We start from the raw sequence: 25177 nt of genomic DNA, 5'->3' as shown, positions 1-25177 counted from the left end.
ACACTCGTTCAAACAGACCTTTGAATGATGTGTAAACTTACATTTGCAAACAGAAATGATATACGTGTTTATTTGCATATATAGCGGGGAAGTGAGATCCGATCACAAGTGGTCACTCAAGACGCATGTGGAGACGCATTTTAATGCCAGGTGTGAACAGACGTACTTCGAGCTGTCCACTTGTGATCAGATCACCCAAGACGCATGTTAATGCCAGGTGTGAACAGGGCCTATGCTTTGGTACAGCAGCAGTACCAGATGTGGCTTCATATATTTCTAAAATGTGATTGACCTTCTGTGAATCGCAAAGAACTTACTGCTTTTTATCCATTTCAGTAACATATTTTTGTTTGTTGCTAACATGCCTGTCTTTGCGTTAGTAGTGGCATTCATGGAAAGGCACACCATGATATTTGGTTCTTTTCAGCTCCCAGCTGATCCTGTTCCATCAAAGGCTGCATCTGTTGTGTACAGTACAAGGAGGTACTAAGTGACAGAAGTTATTCATAGGCTAACAAAAATGATACGGCTAACATGTAGTGCATAATACACGTACATGGTCCTATCTATAAAACCCAATGAAAACTAGGTAACTGTAGTGTCTGATCCCAGAAGGCTGCCACATGAAGCTATGAGGTAATCTTAGCTGTTTCATATTATATAAACCATTTTTCACCTTTTGTTCCAAATACCTTTCCCTTGTCGAAAATAATAGTTTCCTCCTCATATTCTTTGACCTGTGTCAAACTCTCCAAGATAAAAATGAAGACAACATTTTTTCAAGCAACTTTACTAGGTTTATCTGACTGGCTCAAGGTGAACCCTGATGACTGAGGATGCTATGGCTGCAAATGACTCCAGTATACACTGAGTTCGCCTTGTCATCACTTCCATCAAATACAACCTGGCCGTCTAATGACCAAGTCAAGCCTAGTCATCTAGTTGAGAAAGGGAGATGTGTACACATAGGGAATGCACAAAAAGTGGGAAAGTTCCCTGCAAGTTTATTAAACCAATTTATTCAATGTGAACACTAAACTTGATTTTGATTTAATGCATTGATTTGTAAAATCCACACAGACATTTTTTATTAGCTTTTCTGTGTTACTAAAAATTTGAAACCAACAGCACACAGGTTGCTCTCAAGGTCCAAGTGCTATGTACAGGAAAAAAAGCCCAGAGCAAACAAATTCAAAAACAGTCAAATGCAGGAACACACTACATATAATGTTATGGTGTGTGGACGTATCCCTCCTGGCTACAGAAGAATGGCTTGTAGAAAGTCCTTGGCACATCACTGCTGATGCAGAGAGAGAAAGTCTGTGTATTTTTTCTTCAGCTCTTCCAATTTGGTGGCTGAGACAGAAGAGTAATGTGTTTAAGACACCCATTTACATCAAAGGTTAAAGCAGGGGAATTCAAGATTTTGTGACACAGAAAATATTATTAGAAAGTGCACATGTGCAAATGGATGGCTATGAATATGGCATATTTAACACAGAAAAATTGTGTTTGGTGTGGATACATTTCTGGTCAGGGAAAGAAAATGCCAAAATGGCTGCCCTATTAAAAAACAAGGCAGCAATTCTTAAGTTGCACCTAAACTGAAATGCTGAGCAAATGCCAGTCTAATTTCCTTCTGGAGGAGTCACCTCTATTCCCAAATCTCTCTGGAAGGATCTGGCAGCCCCTTTGACAGGCTAAAAGCATTCTGACACGCAGCTGTGGGAAGGGGTCGAGAGGCATTGAGCTGAATGCGTGATCAAACCCAGACACCCCGTCTAAATGTTACAGGTGCTTTTTTGTCCATGTCTTTTGTCACAAAGACCTTCAAACAGTGAGTTGCGTCCTATTCTAATAGTGTAATACAGACATATCACTGTTTGACTGTTTTGTGTGTTGGGGCCCCTGTAAATATGATAGTGTCCCAATCCTATTTTGCTGAGTCCTTGCTTGCCTGACTTCAGCAGGAGTCACTAGTGAGTATGTGCTTGCATTGCAGATGGGCATATTCAGGGAAACTCGCATGTGTTACACTTTTTCTTACTATTCATTAATTCAGCTGAATGTTTGTTGAAGTGATTCAGGTTATGCACCTTAAAGTACAGAGTACAGAAACTATGCCCCACCTGGGAATCAAACCTGCAAACACTGGTATATGATCTCAGCTCCACAAGTGCTTGTACTTTAGTCTTTGGTACGCTGTGGCAGTGATGTGTGCTTGGGCATTTGTTCAGATGCGCAGAGTACTCACGCAAAGTGTGCTTCTGTCCCTCTCCCCAGTACATCCTCTCCATCTGCACCTGCGTCAATGCTGTTACCATCGTGCTGGAGGTGTCTGACAGCTGCTGAAGAGCCCGCAGCTCCTGAGGATGACACACAAACCTTCAAATGGCACCTTAACCAAGGGAGGCTATATGACTGTGTGTCTGTAAACTAGCTCATCTTTACCACAGGGATATACAGTATGCTGTAGCACAAAGGGTTATATACTTTAGCTGAATCATCAGATATGTGTTCTAAGACACTTCTAAGTTTTAAGAAGTTTTAGCCAACTACACCATAAACACCATACGATTATTGAAAGTTAAGCCTCAGGGTGACTGTGCGAGCTGTCACTCTTGGCTGTACCTGGTTGCAGGTGTGCAGGAGCTGGTGCACGGTGCAGAAGCTGCTGGAATTGGGGGAGAGGGCTGGGGGCTTCCTGTGGCAGTAGCCTCTGAACTCTGTGTTGAAGGACTGGCTGAAGGCCAGCATGAGATGGGACAGGTCAGATATGACCAGGCGCAGTGCACACGGAGACAGAGCTGGGCTGGGAGAGGCCGCATTTGACTGCAGGAATATACACTGAGGGGCACACAGTCGGAGAAGGAGGGAGAAGGAATGGGGGGAGAGAGGATGCAATACAAGAGAGGAGAGAAAGGGGAGAGAGGCAGGGGGGGAGAAGTAGAGGAAGAGAGAGTTGGAGGGAGGGAGAGAGGGGAAGAGAAGGAGAGGTAGAAGGAAAGGGAGGAAGGAGAGGGAGAGAGGCAGGGAGAGGGGAAGAAAGGGAGCGGGAGGGGAATGAAATGAGGAGAGCAAAAACGGGGTGAGAAGATAGGGGAGAGAGATGGGGTGGGGGCAGGGGAATAGAAAAATTTCATTGTACTTGCATGACTTTGGCGGCACCTTCACCTGTTCCCCACAAAAACTCCACAAAAACTCTCTTTTGTGTGGTTAAATGTGCATACATAAGGATCCTTGCCTTAAAATTTTCAACTTTATCAGTAAGTGAGTTCATTTCCATCAATTGCATCTAAACCAGGTAATTGTTTTATTGTTAATTTTCTAATTGTAATATTCACTGTCTAAGAGGCAGCTATTGGTTAATGGGTCATGCCTGCCTGATCAGAGATGCATTAAATACAGGTGTGTGGCTGCTGCAAGAGGCTCTTTTTTGTGCTTAGCCTGCTGTCGCTGCGTTTGTTGATTTATGAAATGAATTATGGTTTTAATTACATTTAACTTCTACTCCTGTTTGTTTTTTTTTGAGAAGTTTCTTTTCACATGGTTCTTATTTTCTTTTTTATAAACATCATTGTGTTTTGTTCCTAAAGCGAGATGGGATGGGAGCGTGTTATATTCTCATATCCCATAATGCTCTAGCACTGCTGGATGACAACCATTTCCGCTGAAACCCTGTCATGTGCCCAGTAAACGGGCTGGACAGGCTACCTTGGCAGGCATTCCCCACACCAAAGCCACGCTGATGAAGCGCATTGGTTTGGTCACCTCATTCTGCAACTCCTCCACTGTGTCCCGAGTCGACTGCAGCAAAGCCCTCACTGGGACTGCATGGTCCTCAGGCTTGACGCAACCTGACCTTTGCTGACCCCTACAGCAGAAAAGCACAATTCGGGACCCAGGGGTTTGATTCCCAGGTGGGGCACTGACACTGTCATATCCAGTAAATTTCCAGCTCGGAAATATGTGTAATGGATGCTATGCAGGATAATAAGGCTAAGAATGTTTAACGCTAAATCAGCTAAGGCTAAATTGTGCAATAATATGCCATACACCTACCAGACCTTGGAGTGATTTCAGGCACCTTATGTATGGAGTTAGACACTAACATCTCTGTGCAGAATGTGGAAAGCCTCTTTCAGGTTCACAAAGCACCTTGCAGACAAGTCAGCCCTGTTACTATGGCAACATACATGATAAATATTTTGCCAAACTGGCTTCATGAAATCACCCCCTGGCTTGACACTTTATTCTAAAAATAATTTAACGTGGGAAGGGTCACAGGAGAAAAAAGGAAAGAGAAGATGAGAGAGAGAGGGGAAATGGAATGGACATACATTCCCTACTGCATGGCTAACTCAGGGTCAAATGAATATCTCCCAGACAGCATGCAGGTATGGATGGTGGTCTGGGGGTCGTAGGTCATGAGTGGTTGGTTATGGGGTCTCACATCTTGCTCTGGGAGGCTTTGCAGCGGAGTATCTCCCTCAGGTCTGCACTCCAGGGGCAGCAGGAGGGGAACAGGAGCTGGAGCAGCTCAGGCATGTGAATGGGGGACATCAACTCCCCGAGGAGCTTCTCATTCCTTTGCACCACCTCAGCCACACTCAGCTCTACCCTGAACACAGAGAATACCAGCATGCTCAACACAGTAACAACAGTACACTCAGCTCAGCCCTGAACACACCAACAGCAATACACTCAGCACAGCAACACCAGCACACACAGCTCAGCCCTGAGCACAGCAACATCACTGGGTTCAAGGCTACATGACACAGACACATGTAACAGAAGGTATCCATTGGTGTGATCAAATCCTACCAAACAAAGTTCATTTTAATTTTAGCTATCAGATGTAGGAAAGGGCAGGTCTGACTTACAGCCGGTAAGCAACATCAAATACAGCTGTAATTTCACACAATAAAATAAAGGTTACACTATTACAGTTATATACTGTACCATTCAGCTGATCCTAAACCCAGTGCCAGGCCCAGGAACAGAAGGAACACTGCTACTAAGTATAGTTAATGACAGCATGAGGGGCTGCTGGTGCCATGGTTTGTATCTCACCCAGATGGGGAGGGCTCCACAATGCTTCGCTCTGTGCACTTTTCCGGGATCAGAGCCAGCAGCTGCTCCAAGAACTGAAGCTGCTGCAGGGGTGGAGCCAAGCCCTGGGGGGGGGGATGAAGAGAGACACTGAGACTGGTGCTCTGAAGCCAAAGGCTAGGCTTCACAGAGAGGGTCTTGCTGCAGACAAACTCATCTGCCCAGGGTTACACTGTTCGCTGATGAGGTCCCTAAGCGTAACCCCAAATCCAACCCTAGCCGAATTTGGAGAGCCTAGGTGGAAGGAACAGGATCCCCTGGATGCGGTTATGTGTTTGGACAGATATGCCTCCAATGTTTGCAGTATTATAATTATAGTCAGTGAACTGTTATATCTGCTGGAATCATATGAACCATACAGGGCTTACAAGACCAATAATGCATTCATATACATCACACAGTCATCATTTAATAATGGAGGCAATAATGTATTAATCATAATGTAACTTGCAGGTTTGATTCTCTGGTGGAAACCCACAGCAAAACCACCCCAATGACCTGCCATGCGCTGAATTTTGGCTGGAACTAAGCCACATGTTGCCCAGGTCTTTTTTCAAAGAACGTGTTTGGAAAGACTGTCATGATACGTGCCAAAATAGAGTACCCTGGTGCTTTCACTCATGTGTCCCTGCTAATTCTGCTCGGGTGTCCAAAATGCAGACTATTTGGCAAGATTGATTATAAAAACCTAAACTGCTATCATCATAAAGTGCCAAGAGTAGGTAAAAAAAAAAAAAAACACTACACTCACTCACCTTGATCAGATCCAAGTCATCAAGTTTACAGAGCATCAAGTCGTGGCCAAAACGCACCATTTCTGTATGGGGCAGGGGTTGAGGGTTTGACAGAAGAGGCAACATGGTGAAAGGTTTTAAAAGTTGTGGCTGATGAATAGAGCAACAGACCATTTGGCCATGAGGACTCCTCCTGGAGAAACACTTTTTACATTGCCCTCCAGGCATTTTATATCATTCATTCACTCCAGCACTACACTGCTTAGTCTCACTATCATTTGTGGCTCTACATCTACATCTAGCTAAAAACAGTCAGTAGGGCTGGGTGATATAGCCGTCGCGATATATCAAATAGCTGTTTTTAGAGCAACAGCAGCTATCCCCTGGATGTGGCATTAGGTTTCTTTCTGTATTTTTTTCCCTTTAGTCATACCTGATGTGGGAGCACACCTCCAGTTTTCTGAGGCCATGTGAAATGCTTCCAGGGGAAAAAAAACGCAACTCGTATCTATTCAATGTTGATATCACAGCAACAGCACTATGCCGCTTCCATGTGGTAGACAGAAACACATGGCTACCAGTGGAGGCTGGTGAGCTGGAAACAGGGGAGGCTGAAACATTACCTTTAAATCTATCATTACTTTCAACCTGTTCCCCTTTATCTTCCTTGATTAACAATAAAACAAATAATTCACATAATAATTAACACCAACACTTGAACTTGTAGTTTTTGTGAACTCATCAATACTTTTAACTCATGAGAATGCAAGTGGCGTCTAACTGGAAAATACCATGAGGAAATCTGGACGTTTCTAAACTCGCAATGATTTCACGCAACAATGTAACATACTACAAATGTAATCATGAATGGTCGCATACTGGGTACTACACTGAAAAGTAGCATGCAGTATACAGTATATACTTGTGTAATACCCAGTACACAGTATGCAGTAGGCGGTTTCGAATACAGCCACTGCGATTTCTGCAACGTACTTTTTGTGTCATGTCCTGCCTCCTGCATGCTCTACCCGGGCGCCATCCCTCGCCTAAACCAAACGGAGCATTTCCAGTAGGTGAGAACGCGTCTGACACGGACTAGTCCCTGTTGTGTGCTACATGTGTGAAAGGGCAACTCCGGACAACGTGCGGACCTGATTCTCCAGACATTGTCTGAAGTTCATATGTGAAAACGGTTTTAGTCAACCAAGTTTTCATGGGACGGTTAGTCGCAGAAAAAAAAAAACCCCTCAAACTCCATTTGGGAGCTGCACCTTGTCATTGAAAAGTTATTAGACTATGTCGGGCAGGAAATCATCCAAAGTGTGGGATCATTTCGAGCATGTAAAGGACGACCCCAAGAAGGTGACAAGCAAACTCTGCATGCAAAGATTTGCCTATCAGTCGTCAAACATCCTCAAACATCGAGCTATCATCTGAAACATGTAGGGGAGAGCCGGGACGAAAGTAACACAGCGATTTTCTCCGAGCCCATAGAAGTCTTATATGTCTGACTGCGTCAGCATGTACAGCATGCAACACTTACCAGAACCCCAAAAAATCGCATGGACACTTTCACAGAGTTATACCCGAGAAGCTGTTTTCAATCATGGAAAGTAAATTCACTCAAACTGCAATTTTTTTTTGAATGACAAGTTGTGCCTATTGTTTCATGTGTCATAGTCATGATCATTTGACAGATTAATTAGTGCTTTATCACATCCTGAAGGTTGCCATGTCAGAGTTTCTCAGTTTAGAAGCAAGTCAGGTTTAACTGTCAGGAGTCATTGTTGGGACGATTGTAACAGCTGTTTCTTTCGTCCCTCTACAATAACAACTATACTTATATTATTATACCGAAGTTGTTCCACATTTGTACAAAATACAAAATGCATGGTCAAGGCAGGAGGTGCTCGTTCTGCCAGACATCGGCGTTTCACCTACATCGCTCCCCAGTGGTGGAACGAACTCCCTGTCTCACTACGGACAGCTTCTTCACCCCATTCCTTCAGACGGGGCCTGAAGACGCACCTCTTCAGACTCTACATGGACTGACCTAGCACACAATTGCTGCCCCCCCCCAATCAGTGCTGTCGTAAATTGCTGTGATTTTTAAATTGTGCTTTTTAAATTGTTTCTTGTTGCCGCCTTTACCCTGATGCTCATTGCGCCGTTTGAAGTTGTTGAAGTCCGCCGTTTGAAGGTGTATCGTATTAGTTGCCCTATAGGCTCTAATTGTACAAATCTGATAGTACTGTGTCCTCAAACAGACCTTGCTCTCAGCTGAGAACTGTCTCATTGTGGAACTGTACACATCCTGCCCCCGTACTGTCGCTATACTTGCTGTATGCACTTTTGTAGTCGCTTTGGATAAAAGCGTCTGCTAAATAAATAAATGTAAAATGTAAATGTAAATAGTAGACCCAGAACTACAGAAAATGCCTCAGCTACAGCTGACCTATGTCTACAGTTTGTCGGTGGAAATGCATCAGGTATTGCTGACCTAGAGCAACAGCTTGTTGGTATACCTGACCTAGAACTACACCTTCTCATTATACCTGACCTGGAGGTACAGCTTGTTGGTATAGCTGACCTACAGCTACAGCTTGCATGGCCGGCCCAAGCCTTTATGAGGCCCTAAGCAGAATTTGATTTGGGGGCCCCCCACCACCTTAGCGCTGCCAATATTATTGACTATTGTCAATGCTTGATCATTCGCACACCTACTATAGATCTAACACAACCATTATCAATTTTAATATATCACAAAAAAAAAAATTTCAAGCTCTCTTGTGGGACATTTCAAGCGCTCTTGGGGGCCCTCTGGTGGCCATGGGTGCCCTAAAGAGGCGCTTAGTTCATTTATGCGTCGGGCTGGCCCTGACAGCTTGTCTGTATAGCCGACCTAGAGCTAAGGTGCATGACAGAGAACCGGGCAAGTTCAGATGACAATGGAAAGGCTGTGAGCAAACATGGACACGATAGCGCCCCTGCCATCATCAAGCCATAGGTGAACACAGGTAGCGGGAACGAGCCAAAAGCAACGGCTGCCTTGATTCACCTTGATTCATGGCGTCGGCCTGCGTTGATCTGAGAGTGGAGAACTTGTCCTTAAGTGATGGGCAACAGCTGGAGAAACAAATTCCCAAGCAAGATTTCAAAGATTTAATGGCCACAGCAGACAACAAACTGGAAAAAAAATTCTGAAAGGATGCTTTCCAACACCAGCTACCAGTTACCAGTTCTGTCAAAATTCTTAGTAGTAACATTTACATTTACATTTATTCATTTAGCAGATGCTTTTATATAAAGCGACTTACATAGGTTACAGTTCTTTACAATGTTATCCATTTATACAGCTGAATAGTAGTAACCTAGGATACACAACTCAGCCACTTTTCCAGTTCACACAATACCTTTCAATAGGTGGTGCGTGTTGACAAGTCAAATTTGTCAGTAAGGCATACATATTACGATGAAAATATTGTACTTGTAATAGTTTGCGATAACTACTCTTAGCATAGTGATGCACTTATTTGTAAGTTGCTCTGGGAAAGAACATCTGCTAAATGAAGTAATGTAATGTGCTGAGAGGCAGAAACAGTAAAGATATGGCAGAGAGAATTACTGCACTTACTTTTGTGCAGCTCATCCCCTCACACATACTCAGTTTAAACCGGAATTTCAGCGATGGCACATACCTAGCACAGATCCATTTGAGAATGTCGGTGCGGTGCAGGGAGGGAGTGCACAGCAGATCTTCCATGCTGTCCGCTCCCTGCAAAAACAGACCTTCCACCAGGGGGCACCCCAGGACCTAAGCGTCACCACCAAAGTTCATGTTTACATGCTTTATTGTTAACATAGTTTAATTTACATCTACATCGATACCGATATAGCACTGAACAAGAGTGTCCTTTGAAGAAAAAAAACAAGTTTTTTTTTTCGTTTTTATGGGGGTGGCTTTGCACGTCATGACTTATTGACATCATTACTAGTGCTGCAACTAAGGACTATTTTGATAGTTGAATAATCTACCGATTATTGAAATTAATAATCAACTATTTGGATTATGAATCGCACAATTACTCAATGGCTCTTATTTATCCATCGGCTTTTAAATTTAATTCAGTGAGAGCAGTTGCTTGCTGCTTCATTTGAAGAAAGCCATCCATGGTAGCATTACGAGATCCAACAAACCCATAACTCGTTCGAAGTAATTCGAATGCAACCCACAAATGGCACACATGCATAGCCACACTGTACAAATCTTTTGGGATTTAGAAAGTATCAAATTCTCCAGTGTTCTCTAAACTTGTGCACTCAGCAGCAAAACTATCTCCAGCCATAAACAGTCGCCATGACAACGATGCAATGTTTAAGCAGAGAATTTCTAAATAGCAGACGGGCTCTGGTTTAACATTGTAAAGTTAGGGCACATTTGGAATGTGAAGAGGATCGTTGTGAGTTAATAGTGAGATAATAGGTTATTATTTGCTACACTGTATGTTTAATGTCATTAATAAGATATTGATCAAGAGAAAATGTATTTCAAAATAGAAAACATTACAGCTCATGACGTGAAGTAACATGGCCATTAATATTAACATTAGCTATGCTATCTAGTCTTCATCCAGAGAGCCAACGTGCCACCTCTTCAGATGCTTGAGTATAAGTGATGTGCTCCCATGCCAGGCAAGATCAGGTTTGCAAATGTTGCAGTTCACAACCTTCTTGGCAGAGTTAACCCTTTCGCTCGAACGGTTACACCGGTGTGATTAGCCATTTAGCGCGTATGCTAAAAATGGTGCGATTAGAAAACTAGATTGGAAAAATTCTAGCTAATTTTAGCTTTGAGGAAACAGATTTTAACATTAAAAATATAGCAAATGCTAACTGAAAACTATAAGATGCTTAACGCTAATGAAAACATAACCATGTAACGTAACACGCGGCTACATAGCATAAAAAATAAGTTAGGCCTACATGCGAAAGGGTTAAGAGTGAAAAGCTGCCCCACTTTCGAGGTCTTTGGTCATGAAGGTGTTGCCATCTGTATTGTTCACTCCAGTAAAGCAGCGTAGCTAAGGCTACATGTCTGAGCATTCTGAGTCAGCACAAAAAACATGTGATGATGTCACCAACTAATCGACAATTAAATTCGTTGGCAACTAATTTGGTCATCGATTTTAGTCGACTACGTGGATGATTCGTTGCACCCCTAAGGCCAGGTTCACACTACATGATTTTAGGCCTGATTTTCCACTCGCCGACAGTTTTTGGAGATCGCTGTGAAAAGCCCCTGATGAGATGCAAATTGGCATTCACTCGCAAATCGGCTCTCCATCCTTATGTGTGCATTGTTCAAACACGCGATCCGAGAGACTCGCCGATGCCTTGCAGACGTCTGAAAACTATCTAGCAGACTAAATATCTGTACCTGTCAGGGAGTCCAAATCCAAATTTTCCAAAAGTTCCGCAGTCTGCTTGGACCGAAGCAATGGAGGAAAATTTGGTTGAACTTTGACAGGAGCACCAATGCCTTTTTGATGTTTCCAAACACGGCTGTGCGATATAACCAAAATCTCTTATCCCGATATAGGTCATTTCATATCCCGATAACGATACATATCACGATATAGCAAATTTTCCGTAAATTCAATGAATAGTTTACATAAAATGACCGCATGGAAAGGCCTATTTCTTATTACATTTTGAATTATATACTCGACAAATAAAAGGTACTTACTCATATTTGATTATTTTTCTCCTTTTATTTAGAACCTTTGTGCAAATTTTCAATGAACTCTTTCGCGCGTAAGGTCACACCGGTGTGATTAGCCGTTTCGCGGGTATGTTAAAACCGGTGCGATTGAAACACTAGACTGGAAAAATTCTGGCTAATTTTAGCTTTAGCGATTTAACGTTAAAAAATAGCAAATGCTAACTGAAAACTATGAGAAGCTTAATAACGCTTACATAAACATAACGAACCATGTACAGCGCGCTACATTGCATAAAATAAGTTACGTGCAAAAGGGTTAAACAAGTAACAAAATACATATATTAATGTATAAAATATAAAGAGGTAAATAGAAAACACTTTTCAACTATAGTTCTGTCTCACGTACACGCTCTTCCATGTGTTTGTGTTGGCTGTCATTACCCGATCTATGCCTGTTGCCAGATCCCTTCTTCACATGCGCACTCGTGCAAATTTCCTGCTGCATCCGTGCCGTGTGGAACGCAAAGAGTCGTCCAAATGACGAAAAATATTGCCGTAAAGTGTGTGATTTGCGACACACCGAAATAAACGATTGCGCATGATATGAAACGACTGACGTTTTTCAATCGTCATACGATATGCATCGTCATATCGCACAGCCCTATTTCCAAAAAATAATACATTTCTGTAATACTGTGAATATGAATTCATGACTTGAGACTATGACACTTACATTACATAAACAATATCAATAATAGCAGTACCCCGTCAAAATACATATACTGTGAGATGATATTTTGGCCATTTTGCTTACAGAGCATACTATCTTTGTCTACAGTAGCCATTTCTGGAAGAAAAAAAATCCCTGTCTCGCGCATGGTATCGTGTCATTCCCCGTGTCACTTCTCGCATGTGTTTTCGTGACAAAATGTAGTTTGGAGACCAGACAGACTCGTCGGAGATTCCCCCTGGTGTAATGTGTAATCTTGTAATGTGTGACCCCCCCTATCGCTGATCAGTCATGTAGTGTGCTAACCACAACGACTTCAAGATTCCCGATTACAAGACAGCAAGTTGTGTAGTGTGAACAGTACAGCGATCTGACGACTTTGAAAGTCATGTAGTATGAATCTGGCCTTATCCTTACTCAAGACCGCATCACAGCAAATGGTCATAAAGACTATTTTTTGGTAATAAAACGAAAGCTCACCTTGGCTTACAGCCACAACTAAAAATTAGTTACCTATAAAGCTCGCAAATCGCTATCTAGCTGACAGATACAATTCTTCAAGACTTGGATAACGTGAAATCTTTATCAGGCTAACCTAACGTTAGCTAACTACATTGTGGTGGCCAGAACAGCAAGCAAAACAATTCATATTAATTACTGTGTATTTATCTTTACTAGTTCATATGAAAACAAAGTTAGAAGCTACTTTATTTTACTTCGCAATGCTAGCTTACAGTAACGTGTCTCCCTACAATCCCTAGTTACTTAGCCAGAGAGTTATTTCCTACCAGCTGAGGCTGCTGCTTGACTGGCTAGCGAGCAAACCGCATGGTTACATTTTCAAAATATACAACATGAAAAGACTTTAGTTACTGTACAGTGGTAATGGAAATAACATACGTACCTGTAGAGTACTGTAAAGTCGCTCAGCGAGCTCTTTCTCCTTCAAAGTACCCGCCATCTTTTCCGACCGGGGAATTCTTTATTGGATTTCAAACGATTTTCCATTCAGCTAAAGAGGTACACCGCCACCTAGTGTGTCGGAAGACGGAGCTCATCGAGATCGGAGGCCATCCCTACCCCCCGTCACATGAATGACAAAACTGATCGGAATCATTTAAAGCAGTTTCTAGAAGCAAAGAGTCCCCAGCCCAAGACTGAAATCGACCTTTTAGAAGTGAATTTGAGTATAGTTGTGTAACCTAGTTATATTGCATGGACATCAGTCCAGTCTTGGAAATATTTGATTTTGTGTCCTTTATGAGTAGAATGCAATACGTATCACGATCTCCACTGAATATAGCAGTTCATTTTAGCCTATTCATCTCATTAGGGTAGATCATGTGTAATACTTATGGTGTTAACTATTTCTCTGTACAGCTGTATGAAAAACAACTAAAACAAGGGCATGTTTGATTGACTGAGCAAGAAAGAACTCTCTTCTTTTGTGAGAGCTATCTCTGTTACACACCAAATGTAGATCACCAAACTTCTGAATTGCAAGTATAGTAAACTATATTTTTAGACTGCATTAAGATTTTTTTCTGCTTATCTTACCATCTGAAGCTGAACCTCAGTAAAACGGAACTGCTCTTCATCCCAGCCGGCCCTTCCCCCCTGCATGACCTCTCCATCACCGTCGATGGCACCACAATACCATCCTCTCAGTCAGCAAAGAGCTTGGGCGTCATCCTTGACAGCAACCTGGATTTCAAGGAGTACATTGCTCGCACGTCTCGGGCCTTCCGATTCCTCCTCCACAACATCAGGAGGATTCGTCCGTTCCTGACAACATACGCGACGCAGCTCCTTATCCAGGCCACAGTTCTCCCTCGACTGGACTACTGCAACGCTCTCCTCACAGGCCTCCCAGCATGCACCACCCAGCCTCTTCAGCTCATCCAGAATGCAGCTGCCCGACTGATCTTCAACCTCCCCAAATTCTCCCATGTTACTCCCCTGCTGAAATCCCTCCACTGGCTTCCTGTTGCTGCCAGGATCAGATTCAAGACCCTGACCCCCGCCTTCTCTGCAATCAACAGGACAGCCCCTGCCTACCTCCAAGAACTCATCCAGCCCTACACACCGCAGCAGCAACTGAACGCCTCGCTCCTTGCATGGTCAAGGCAGGAGGTGCTCGTTCTGCCAGACATCTGCGTTTCACCTACATCGCTCCCCAGTGGTGGAACGAACTCCTTGTCTCGCTACGGACAGCTTCTTCACCCCATTCCTTCAGACGGGGCCTGAAGACACACCTCTTCAGACTCTACCTGGACTGACTCAGCACACAATTGCCCCCCCCCCCCCCCCCCCCCATCAGTGCTGTTGTAAATTGCTGTGCTTTCTAAATTGTGCTTCTTAAATTGTTTCTTGTTGCCGCCTTTACCCTGACACTCATTGCGCCGTTCGAAGTTGCTGAAGTCCGCCGTTTGAAAGTGTATCGCATTAGTTGCCCTATAGGCTGTAATTGTACAAATCTAATAGTACTGTGTCCTCAAACAGACCTTGCTCTCAGCTGAGAACTGTCTCATTGTGGAACTGTACACATCCTGTCCCCGTACTGTCGCTATACTTGCTGTATGCACTTTTGTAAGTCGCTTTGGATAAAAGCGTCTGCTAAATAAATAAATGTAAATGTAAGATTGAGATTGGACTAAAATGTGGGCAATTGGATGCTTAGAGGTAACCATAGACTGGGGGGGGCAGCAATTGTGTGCTTAGACTCACCCTTAGGATGTGTGTCAATCATCATTCTACTATGAGAAAACGAAAGTGTTACTTTCGCCCCGCTTCTCCCCTACTTTTAGCCAACAATAATGTTATCATTAGCTAGTTAACAACAGTTAGTTAATGTATGGCTAATGTCATTTAACAATATAATTTCATATTTAAAATAACCAGTGGTGGAATGTAGAAGTTGCAGCAATTTGTAGTAAGTTTGCTCTGTTTTTGGATGCTTTCTGCTGAGCAGTTAGGATGAGAATATATGTCTGTCCCTCCTGTCTATAATCAGCATGCCAACATAGACCCCTCTCCCGCTACTGAGACTGGCTCTGCACCAAAGTAAAATAGCAGAAACAGTTCAATAACAAGGAGCATTGTAAATTCATGTAATGTAGCAAAATATGACAAAAAAAGGCTAAATTAAATGAGAAATTTCCCTCAGACAAAATTTCAGTATAAATGGAAACTGCTCTATTCCATTTGTAAGTGTCCTAAGAAGGACAAAAATGAGGCAAACGTCAAAGTTAAGTTGTAAGTCAACATGCAGCTGCTGCTTCCTGGGTTGGACACTAAATGGAACACATAACTTCCTTGTGATCTAATTTAGTTAATGTGTTTTACCTGTGTTAATTAGTTACTGCTTGCACCTGTATTCACTGCTGTTTATGTTCTGCCTTTCCTGTTCTAGCTCAGTCTTGAGTCGCTATACCTGTACTTCTGTCCTGCATGTATTTTTGTGACTCTCCAATAAAGGGAATGTTTTGAGCCAAATTTTTGAACCAAAATGGAAGCCACTAGTTCAGTAGTTCCTCAATGGGGTTCTGCACAAAACCAGGGTCTACACAGCTCTTCAAGGGGGAGGGGTCCAACTCTCTCCTAAACAAGGTTTGGCTTACTTATGCTGTGGTGTGATTTGTATGAACTTTACTGGTCAGTCAAAGCTACAGTGGGATATATTGTGGGGAAAAAAACTTCAACCTGTCTAGGAGGTGTCAGCATACCCACTTTATTACAGAGCACTCTTCGACAAGTATAGAGGAACCCAGAGTAGTTGTCTGAAGAACAAAGGAAGTGTCCTAGTTCTTGTACACATTCAGCTTGAATGAAGATTGTATAGTGGTTGTATTTTCATTGGTTACATGCAGTTATTTATTACTTCCTGTAGGACTGTTTCCAGTCACTACTAAAAATGGAAATTTCTAATATAGTGTTTAAGGAGCAGGACTTCTAACCAAAAGGTTGCTGGTTTGATTGCCCACAGGGGTACTGGTGCTGTATCCTTGGGCAAGGTAGTTAACCCACAGTTGCCTCAGTAAATATCCAGCTGTATAAATGGATAACATTATAAAAAAAAAGAAATGTCATGTAAGTCGTTCTGGATAAGCGCATCTGCTATATGCCAATAATGTTATGTAATAATGATGCAGGATGTGATTCTTAAGATAATGAGAAACTGAAGTTTATTTTGATAGTGCAGGAAAATGTATGTTGGCATGCTGCAGTCAATCCCTTGTCTGGCTTGTCTTAGGACAAGGCAGCTGGTGCTAGTCACGGACTGTATGCAATCAGTAATTATTAGGGTGGCAGTGTAGCATAGTGATAAGAAGCAGGACTCCTACTTGGAAGGTTGCTGGTTCAATTCCCCAAAGGGACACTGCTGCTGTACCCTTGGGCAAGGTACTTAACCCACAATTGCCTCAGTAAATATCCAGGTGTATAAATGGATTATGTGTGTAAAAGCTAACCTGTGTACGTACAGTACCAGTTAAGTTTGGACACACCTGATGAAGATAATAGGAAACGTATTCAGACATTTTAATCTAAAGATTTATGCTGGTACTGTAGCCTTAAACAGTATTTGAGTAAACATTGTAACTATACCTACGAGACACATGATCAAGCTGGACTCTGGAGGGTGCACACTGAAACATTAGACTCCTCTCTCCCTCTAACCTGTCTAGCCTGAAAAGGAAGAGAAATGACACAGGGGTGTACTCTCCTCATTCTTTCAGCTGTGTCCCCTTACTTCGTCCACCATCAGACTATATCTCTTGTTGGTGTCGGGGCCCCATGTTTACCTCAAGCCTCTCATCCCCACTGTTACTGAGCTCTCCTTACCAGTAAACCAAAGAGGTCCTTTAGCACTGTGCTCAAGGAGGGAGAGAGAAGATGCAACAATGTGCAGTAGAATATAAAGTGTATAAAAAGCCATGCAATGAAAAACACATCAATATGTGGGTACATGAGTACATGTCTAATCTAATCTGTCACTGATATATTGATATTGAAGGGTCGTGGACACTCTGCCTTGGCTACTTGTACATTACATTACAGTACATTGCACGCATTTAGCAGACACTCTTATCCAGAGCCACTTTCATCACAATAGAACATAAGTGTATCCATTCAAATTTAAATGAACAACAGTGTCACACCAAGCTAACAACACTCCCAGACCAGTGAGTATGAGCTTAACACTATTCAAGCCCTACCACAAGTTCACTTGTGCAGTCTGACAGAAGCCAAGGATACTACGATACAACAGTCCCTAGAACACAGAATCAAAACACATCACAATACTACACATAAAATAAAATACTAGAGGTAGCAGTTGTTAGGGGGTAGGGATTGAAGCGAGACCGAGATGCAGCCTGAGGAGGTGGGTCTTCAGTCTGCGTCGGAACCTCTGTGGAGGTCGGAACCTCTGTGGAGAGTTCATTCCACCAGTGAGGGACCATTACAGGCAGGAATGGTGTCTGAGAAGAGCGACCCCGTCAGGTTGGGACATTCAGTTGCCCTGTAGATGCAGAGCACAGCAATCTTGAAGGAACATTGGGTTTGAAGAGGGGTTGTAGGTATGAGGGGCTGTCCCATTCAGTGTCCTGTATGCCAGCACCAAGGTTTTGAACTTGTCAGGAAGCATGGGTACATAGTGAGATAGGGGCAGATCCTTCGGATATTGTACAAGAAGAATCTGCAAGCCGGACTCACTGCTGCCACCTGAGAGGAGAAGGATAGTTGGCTATCAAGCATTACACCAAGGCTTTTGACAGACCTATTGGTGGTAAGGCTTGTAGAGTCTAGGCTGAGGGACTTCAAACGGGGAGGACTTGGATGGGATGAAAAGCATCTCAGTTTTAGCCAGGTTGAGCTTCAGGTGGTGGTCCACCATCGACTATGAAATGTCTTTTAGGCAAGCTGAGATACGTGCAGAAACCTGTGTGTCAGATAGCAGAAATGACAGGAAGAGTTGCACGTCATCGGTGTAGGTAAATGTACAAGATGGACATTAGATCTGTGAATTACACTGGTCGTGAGCAGATATATCCTGCTGTATAAAGACCTGGCCAGGTCTCCCTTGGAAAATATATATTTTTTTTCTCAGCATGATGTACCGGATTAAATAAAGTGAGATGAAGTCTAGTTTGGGCTTGTATGTAACTACTGAAACTAAACTGAAACTGAATTTTAAAAGGCTATATGTGCATAAAGAACCCCAGGGAGGGGAAAGACATAGTGATACCTATGCATAACAAGCTCTAGAAGCAGAAAATTTTGGTGTGGGTGTAGTAGTTGGGTTTTGCATGCCAAAGCATGTGATACTCAGGAATAAAACTGAAAAACACCCCAACTGAACACCACCCAGGTGAAAGACAAACATACCCTCATTCTCCTCCCACAATATCAAAACATGCATCAAGTGGCAGTCCCTCACTTTCAAGCCATCAGTCACAATTCATTTCTTTAATAAATGCCATGCTAGCCATTTTTCATAGAGTGCATTTTGGAATAGTCTTGGATGAGACTGAAATGGAAGCCTTTTGAATTAAGGCAGTCAGAGTCAAATGTAACAAATGTGAAAGTCACAATATTCACTTGCACAAAGGGCACCAACATAATTCAACAAAGCTTTACTGCTTTCTGCATAGGAAAGACAGTCTCACAGCAAAGATATATTTAGCTTCAATTGGGCAATCTCATCTCAGCCATTATATGGACAGAAATGATCTAACTACATGTGAGCTCGGCATGAAGCTCAGCATTTAGTTCATGTGGTTCATTATTCCTAAAAAACCACAAAGATAATACATTTGAGGAAGATCCGTGAAGGGCCATGTGTTCATCCCTGGAGAAGCATGTACTGGGTGTTGAAGGTCAGACTGGGTGGGTTGTCATATCAAAGAAACAGCTGTTCTAAAATAAACTCACTGTGCCTCTCCTCTGTTAACATTGAGCTGTATGTTCCCATTCATACTTTATACTCACCCTTGGTGGTGCTTGAACATCTGTCTCAGGAAAGAGATATCTCTCTCTCTTACTCACACACACACACACACACACACACACACACACACACACAGAGAGAGAGAACAGTTGAAATTGTGAACAGATGTATAGTTGGGGAAAGAAGCAAAGTTAAATTCAAATATATTCAACAGGAAATCATCAATAGATTAATACTCCATAAAAAAGAAGTTAATAAGCAAGTAAAATTAACTGCAGTACACTATTACACTCCTTCCCCCTCACCCTTCCACCCCCTCATGCTGTCAGGAGCATCCCGTGGCCTTGGCTGCTCTTACACCCTTGAGGACCTAGTCACCTGCATCAGCTGTCTCAGAGACGTTTGGGAGCTTTACCATGTGACATCTGAGCTGAGCTGGCCAGTTGCATGATGAACAGGAAAACAAAGATGAGTACCACAGCCAGCAGTAATCCCCCCCCACCCCCCCAGGCTCACTGCGTGCCCTCACACGGAACTGTGCCTGCTTCTGCTCCCTCCAGGATGTGTCTGGTTGCCATGGCAACACTCGCAGGTTTCATGTCCTTTGACTCTATATGTGCCATGTTGGCTGGCACTGATATGAAGTTCAGCTATGTCCTCCATCATCCTCTTTTTCCATCCTTTCTCCATGCCAGAGGGTCAGGTCAGGTATGCATTGTACATTTCCCCCATTCTGGACCATTCAGTTTACCAAGTTTGAAAGGAAAGGCTGGAATAGCATGAACATCACTGTGTAACTGGCACATGGTAGGCAATACCCAATCTTACCAACAGGGGGATCATTGGCAGCATTACCAGCACAGCCCCCCCCCTCCCCCATGAATTCCTCCTGAGCTGAGGCTGTTGGGGGCCAGGGAGCCAAATGAGCAGGCAGAGAGACACCACAGGTGGCTCCCAGGTGGCTTCAATAAGCAATCAGCCACTGCTCTCAGGTGGCTTCAATAAACAATCAGCCACTAGAGGTCTGCACACAAAGAGAACACAGATTAGCAAGTACTAGTAACATCACTGGAAGACAAGGTCATGACATCACACACAGAGCTCTTGGGTCCAAGAAGTGCCAAGTTCTTCCGTACCAATGAAGTGAGACATCCTGAAATGACATTTTAATTTGTTTCCTGTAATGCTGAATAAGAATGGTGAGAATGGCGGTGGTTGTCACAGTTTAGTGTGGCATCCAATGGAAGTACCACACACTTTTGGTGAGTATTAACCATTTCAAATGGGTCAGTCATTATTAAAACAAGGTTACACTTCCTTATTGCTGAACTGACAGTCCAGGCCATCAGGTCAATGGTGCACCATTATAATGGCTCATTTATGGCATTGTCATGAGGGATTTATTTATGTTGACTTAATTTCACAGTAAATTAGCATTTAGCTAAATGTCAAGATGATGCCACAGACATGTGACCATGCAGTCATTGTGTGACTTCTCCCATGTGGCCTCTATTGTGAGGGTTCAGGAGATGGTGCACAGTAATGAAGGGTCTTATTTAAGGTGTAGGAAGGGACAGGAGCTTGCCTATGTTCAAAGCATGCATAGGAATAATGACAGCACCTTTACTTGTCCAATTTTTTTTCTGTACCTACCACGCCAGTTGCTCTTTCCGAGGAGCATCATGTTTCCATCCTCTTTGACTCTTTCATTCATTTTTATATTTATTCAACACATATGTTATAACTTTTTCCGTATCTGACTTGTATGGAAGCACAATGTTTCCGTGTGGCAATCACTCTCACTAGCCTGAGAGACTACAAACAATAAGGTGTTTGTGGGGTCAGTGCAATGAACTGATGCAGAAATATAGTTCAATGTAATTCTAAAAAACAGCATGTTAGCCCTTCTGTCACCAAAGATGAATTTGTTACCCTTGTGTTTGAATGGCTCCCAAGAAATGTCTTGAATATAAATGGAAACCCGAGCACAAAAAACACAACTTCCGTAAAACAAAACCTAAAGTTTGAACACAAAACTCTGTCTCTGCTCTCTCTCTGTTTCACTGGCCCACCAAAATAGTTTTCAATCCTCTGACTTCACTGATAAGTGCAGTCAAAATGCATTTTGGGTTCTCAAGACACTGTGCACCTCTTCCTCACTGGTGAACACTTTCACTTTCATACTCACACCACCCTGCATTTGGGGGTTTGGGTGGGGTCAAGAGACCACAGCTCCATGAGCAAATATCCACCCTGCTTGCAGAAAGTGGATCGCTGAAATGGAGAGATACCAGGCCACCAGTATAGTCTGCAGAAGGTTTACTACAAACATACATTGATGCGTTCATGGCAAACCCAGAAGGAGGGAGCTTGAGCAACATGGTCCTGAATGCAATGTCTGCAATTAGCCAACTGCTTGCGAATGATGTGTGGAGGAACCCGGAGTGTGCACGTGTGTATTCTCCTTAACAAAAACAACGGTGATTAAAAGTGTGAAGACTTGGGACATAATGAGTGCTTGTCTCAGGAGTGGCATTTAGCGGCCGTCCAAGGTCAGAGTTGATGGTTTGGGAAATCAAAAGGCTGCGCCTTCCCAAACAGGTTCACCCCTCCGTTCTTCATCACCCGTTTGTCCCCTACATATCTTCCTCCCCCCTGCAGACACAAACAGTCTCTCAGCACTTCCAGGGCAGTGCAGAACAGCTTTCAGTTGGAGCAGAAAGTTGAAATGGAGAGCAGACACTGTAAACACTTGTTTTTCAAAGTCTGGGACAGCACCCATGGGTGGATCACGAGATATTTAAACTGTGTCACCAAACCAAATTGTAGATCTACAGTATAAAATTTAAATCTATAACAATTAAAATTACATTTCAATTTACAGAATACTTTGTAGCCACATCTCATACTGATGATAATTACACTGCACCTATTGAGAAACAACTTCTGACACATTATATACACACACACACACACACACACATATATATATGTGTCCAAGAATTATTCAGCAACCATGTTTTGACCCCTCTCTGCATCAGAATCACCCCACCCCCACTACCACCTGATCAGCCTCCTCTCAATCATTGTGCATCAATCAGTCAGGGGAAACGTGTCAGGGCTCCGCCCCCTTAAGCCGCAGTGTTTTTGTTTTCCCTGTCCTTGTGCTTTTGTTTTCCTTGTGTTCCTGCCCCGCCCTGCTCCCCGCCGGGTCCCCGCCCACCTGATTCCCTCATTGCCTGCACCTGCCTGCCTGCTCACCTGCTTCCCATCTCCTCGTCTCCCCAGCCCTATATCTTCCCTGCGTGTCTCTGTCTTGTTGCTAGTTCGTTTCAGTAAGTTTCTTTCTGTCTCGTCCCCGCTCTAGTATAAGCCTAAAATCTGATTGCCGCTTGCCGAATCCTGCCTGTCTCCCGACTTCGTCCTTCGCCCGCCGACTTCAACCTGTCTGACACTCTTCGCCCGCCTGGTTACCGACTCTGCCCGCCCCAACTTCCGATCCTGGATCTGCCCCCGGACTGCTTCCCCGTGTTTTTGAACCCTGCCTGTCCCTGTACGACGAACTGCCCGCTGATTGTAATTAAACGCTTGGCTACGTTTACCCGGTGGTCCGCGTTTGTGTCCTGATCCCCGTTCCTGACAAAACGTCATACCACGCCATTATTGCCTAACTTTTAACTTCCGGTCCTATGCACAAGCAGGAGGTTTTCTAAAGCTGTAACCCTGGCAACCATGATACAGTCTTTTTTTTCTCTGTCCACAGAGCTCAGACTGTATCATATCACAAAAGCTACACAAATCTCTGTGGAGGGATCTCTTCAACCAAACTGTTTTCTAATAGAAAAGGGATGTGTACTGAGTTTTTATACACGTTACACTACACAGGACTCTTTGCAGCTGCATAGCGATGTACTGCTCTGAGGTTTGAGCAAAGTTTTAAGTACAGGTTTCTTTTCAACTTTATTTTAAACGTTCACCCACCGCCTAGGCGTCCCATAAATGCACATACATGGACTGAAAGGGCTACTTTGGGTAGGAATTCATTCTGTCACCTGGTAGTCTCACATGCTTCCCTCATCTACCTCAATGTCAACACAGATCAACCTCCTGTAGACATCACACCTCATGTAGTTGGAAGAAACACTCACTTATTAGAACAGGTGCAAATCTGGACAACCAGGTCATGAGAATTTATAATCACAAAGCCACTAATGCAGTTGAATGCACACATCATGATTGGACTCGTGGACTCAAATGAAGGATGTCTCCCTAACTGGCCAGGAAATTTAAGGATGCAACAGGAAGGAGTGTGGTGATGGTATTTGGGTAGGACCTTGAATAAAGGCACCTCAGACTTTGTTTGGACTTCACCCAAGAGAGTGCTGTTCTGCCTTCTCTGCATATACATGTATGTTTAAGAAGCTACAGTAGTTTTGCTGCTCTGCTTTGTCTGAATATGCTCATATGCAGTAGTTGTTTTTCAGAGCATGTGGTGGACCTGAAGCAGGAAGCAAAGGAGGTAAGGGCACAGACAGCAACATGGCAGACTGCTTCTGCTGCCGTTGCATTAGCAGTTTTCTCTGCCTGATAACATTCAGGTGCCTCTTCGTGATAAGCAAGGGTTGACTGACTTCCACAACCAGCTTGGCCTTGACAAAGACCTTGCAGAAAGGCTAGCTAGTTTCAGTTAGAAAGTTGTTTGTGATTATATGACATTGTTACTGCATGATATTGGGTGTACATCTCTGGACATTTATCTGTGCCACGACTACTGTAGCATTGTTGTTTTTCTGCTGTACTCTGCTTTTAGTTGTTGAAAAATGAATGAACAACTTGTCTTGCATATTGTTGCTCTCTTTAAATTTCATACAGTTGAATGTGAATTATTTTGACCAGTTATAATGATAATGATAATCATTGCCCATGATATGTCTGTTGAATCTATTTACATTTACATTTTGTCAGTTAGCAGATGCTCTTATCCAGAGGGACGTACAAGATGGTACTTACTGAGGTAATTCTGGGTTAAGTACCTTGCCCAAGGGTACAGCATCAGTGCCCCAGTGGGGAATTTGAACCTGCAGTCTTTTGGTTATGAGTCGTGCTCCCTACCACTATGTTACACTGCCACTCACAATTAGTTATTAGGAATACATGCTCTATGATGCTGCTACACTGCCACACTCATCTCAGCATACACACATACAGCTGTCTTCATTTAACCAAATAGGGTTCATGAAGGGCTAACAATTCATTTTATATGAGACTTCGTGCTGGGTAAAGTAAGCAACATTGTTTTTTTAGACAGACTAAACCTAGGGTTCATGCAGCCTGCAGGCTTGTTCTGTGCCTAGGCCTGTACCGTGGCAGGCCTCATAATGCTGATGCAGCTTGATTTCATTTTATTTCTCATGTTGTACCACGCCCCTTCTGCTCCAGCCAAAGAGCTCATGGAGGTCAGGGTTGGGGTGGATGAAGATTGGTCAGCCGTGTGTTGCGCATTGCATCTGCAGGGAGCTGCTTTCGCTGGAGTGAGGGACAAAGTAGTCATCATTGCATCACAGCTTTGAGAACATTCATAATAGCACTAAGTCAAGGAAACTGTGGATGGAGAATAAAAAATGGCTTTGCTTGTAACATTCTTTGGCAGAAAATGTGACATCACAACAAAGCAACACCAAGGCTCTACAGATGTTTGGAGTCAGTGATCCTGTTTTTGCCAAACCCTTGGCATTCACAGAGATACTATAGCGAAGTACCCGGGTCTACGGGGTACCAACCATGCAACTTTGACCGTGACGCCAAAGAGATCAGATCGCATACTCAACCGTAGTGATGGCACTCCCCTTCGAGAAGAGCACCCATGCGCTTCATGCACCATGGCATCCCTCACACATTCTCTTGCTGTACTTCTCCCATCCCAGGGTGCC

The 25177-nt window shown here is 43.4% G+C and overlaps 1 protein-coding gene across 1 annotated transcript; it reads right to left on the bottom strand.

Annotated features, from left to right (window-relative positions):
- Positions 1 to 1156: 1156 nt before the first annotated feature.
- Positions 1157 to 13265, bottom strand: haus7 (HAUS augmin-like complex, subunit 7). The gene is made up of 10 exons (XM_036553452.1): positions 13203 to 13265; positions 9545 to 9660; positions 8905 to 8972; positions 5868 to 5929; positions 5074 to 5177; positions 4454 to 4621; positions 3772 to 3874; positions 2632 to 2847; positions 2255 to 2366; positions 1157 to 1356 (listed from the first exon to the last, which is right to left on the bottom strand). Exons 1-10 carry the CDS (start codon positions 13257 to 13259, stop codon positions 1295 to 1297), a joined length of 1068 nt encoding a protein of 355 aa, XP_036409345.1. The 5' UTR covers positions 13260 to 13265; the 3' UTR covers positions 1157 to 1294.
- Positions 13266 to 25177: the final 11912 nt, after the last annotated feature.

This window comes from Megalops cyprinoides, chromosome 19, assembly GCF_013368585.1.
Source record: "Megalops cyprinoides isolate fMegCyp1 chromosome 19, fMegCyp1.pri, whole genome shotgun sequence".
NCBI classification, from domain to species: domain Eukaryota; kingdom Metazoa; phylum Chordata; class Actinopteri; order Elopiformes; family Megalopidae; genus Megalops; species Megalops cyprinoides.
The sequence above is the reverse complement of the archived record's forward strand: the minus strand, read 5'-3'. Positions and strand labels throughout refer to the sequence as shown.

Coding starts and splice junctions, on each gene's coding strand:
- haus7 (XM_036553452.1), bottom strand. CDS start 13,259: ATGGCGGGTACTTTGAAGGAGAAAGAGCTCGCTGAGCGACTTTACAGT. Junction 9,661..13,202: donor GACTTTACAGTACTCTACAG/GTACGTATGTTA, acceptor GGTGACGCTTAG/GTCCTGGGGTGCCCCCTGGT. Junction 5,178..5,867: donor ATGACTTGGATCTGATCAAG/GTGAGTGAGTGT, acceptor CCCCCCCCCCAG/GGCTTGGCTCCACCCCTGCA.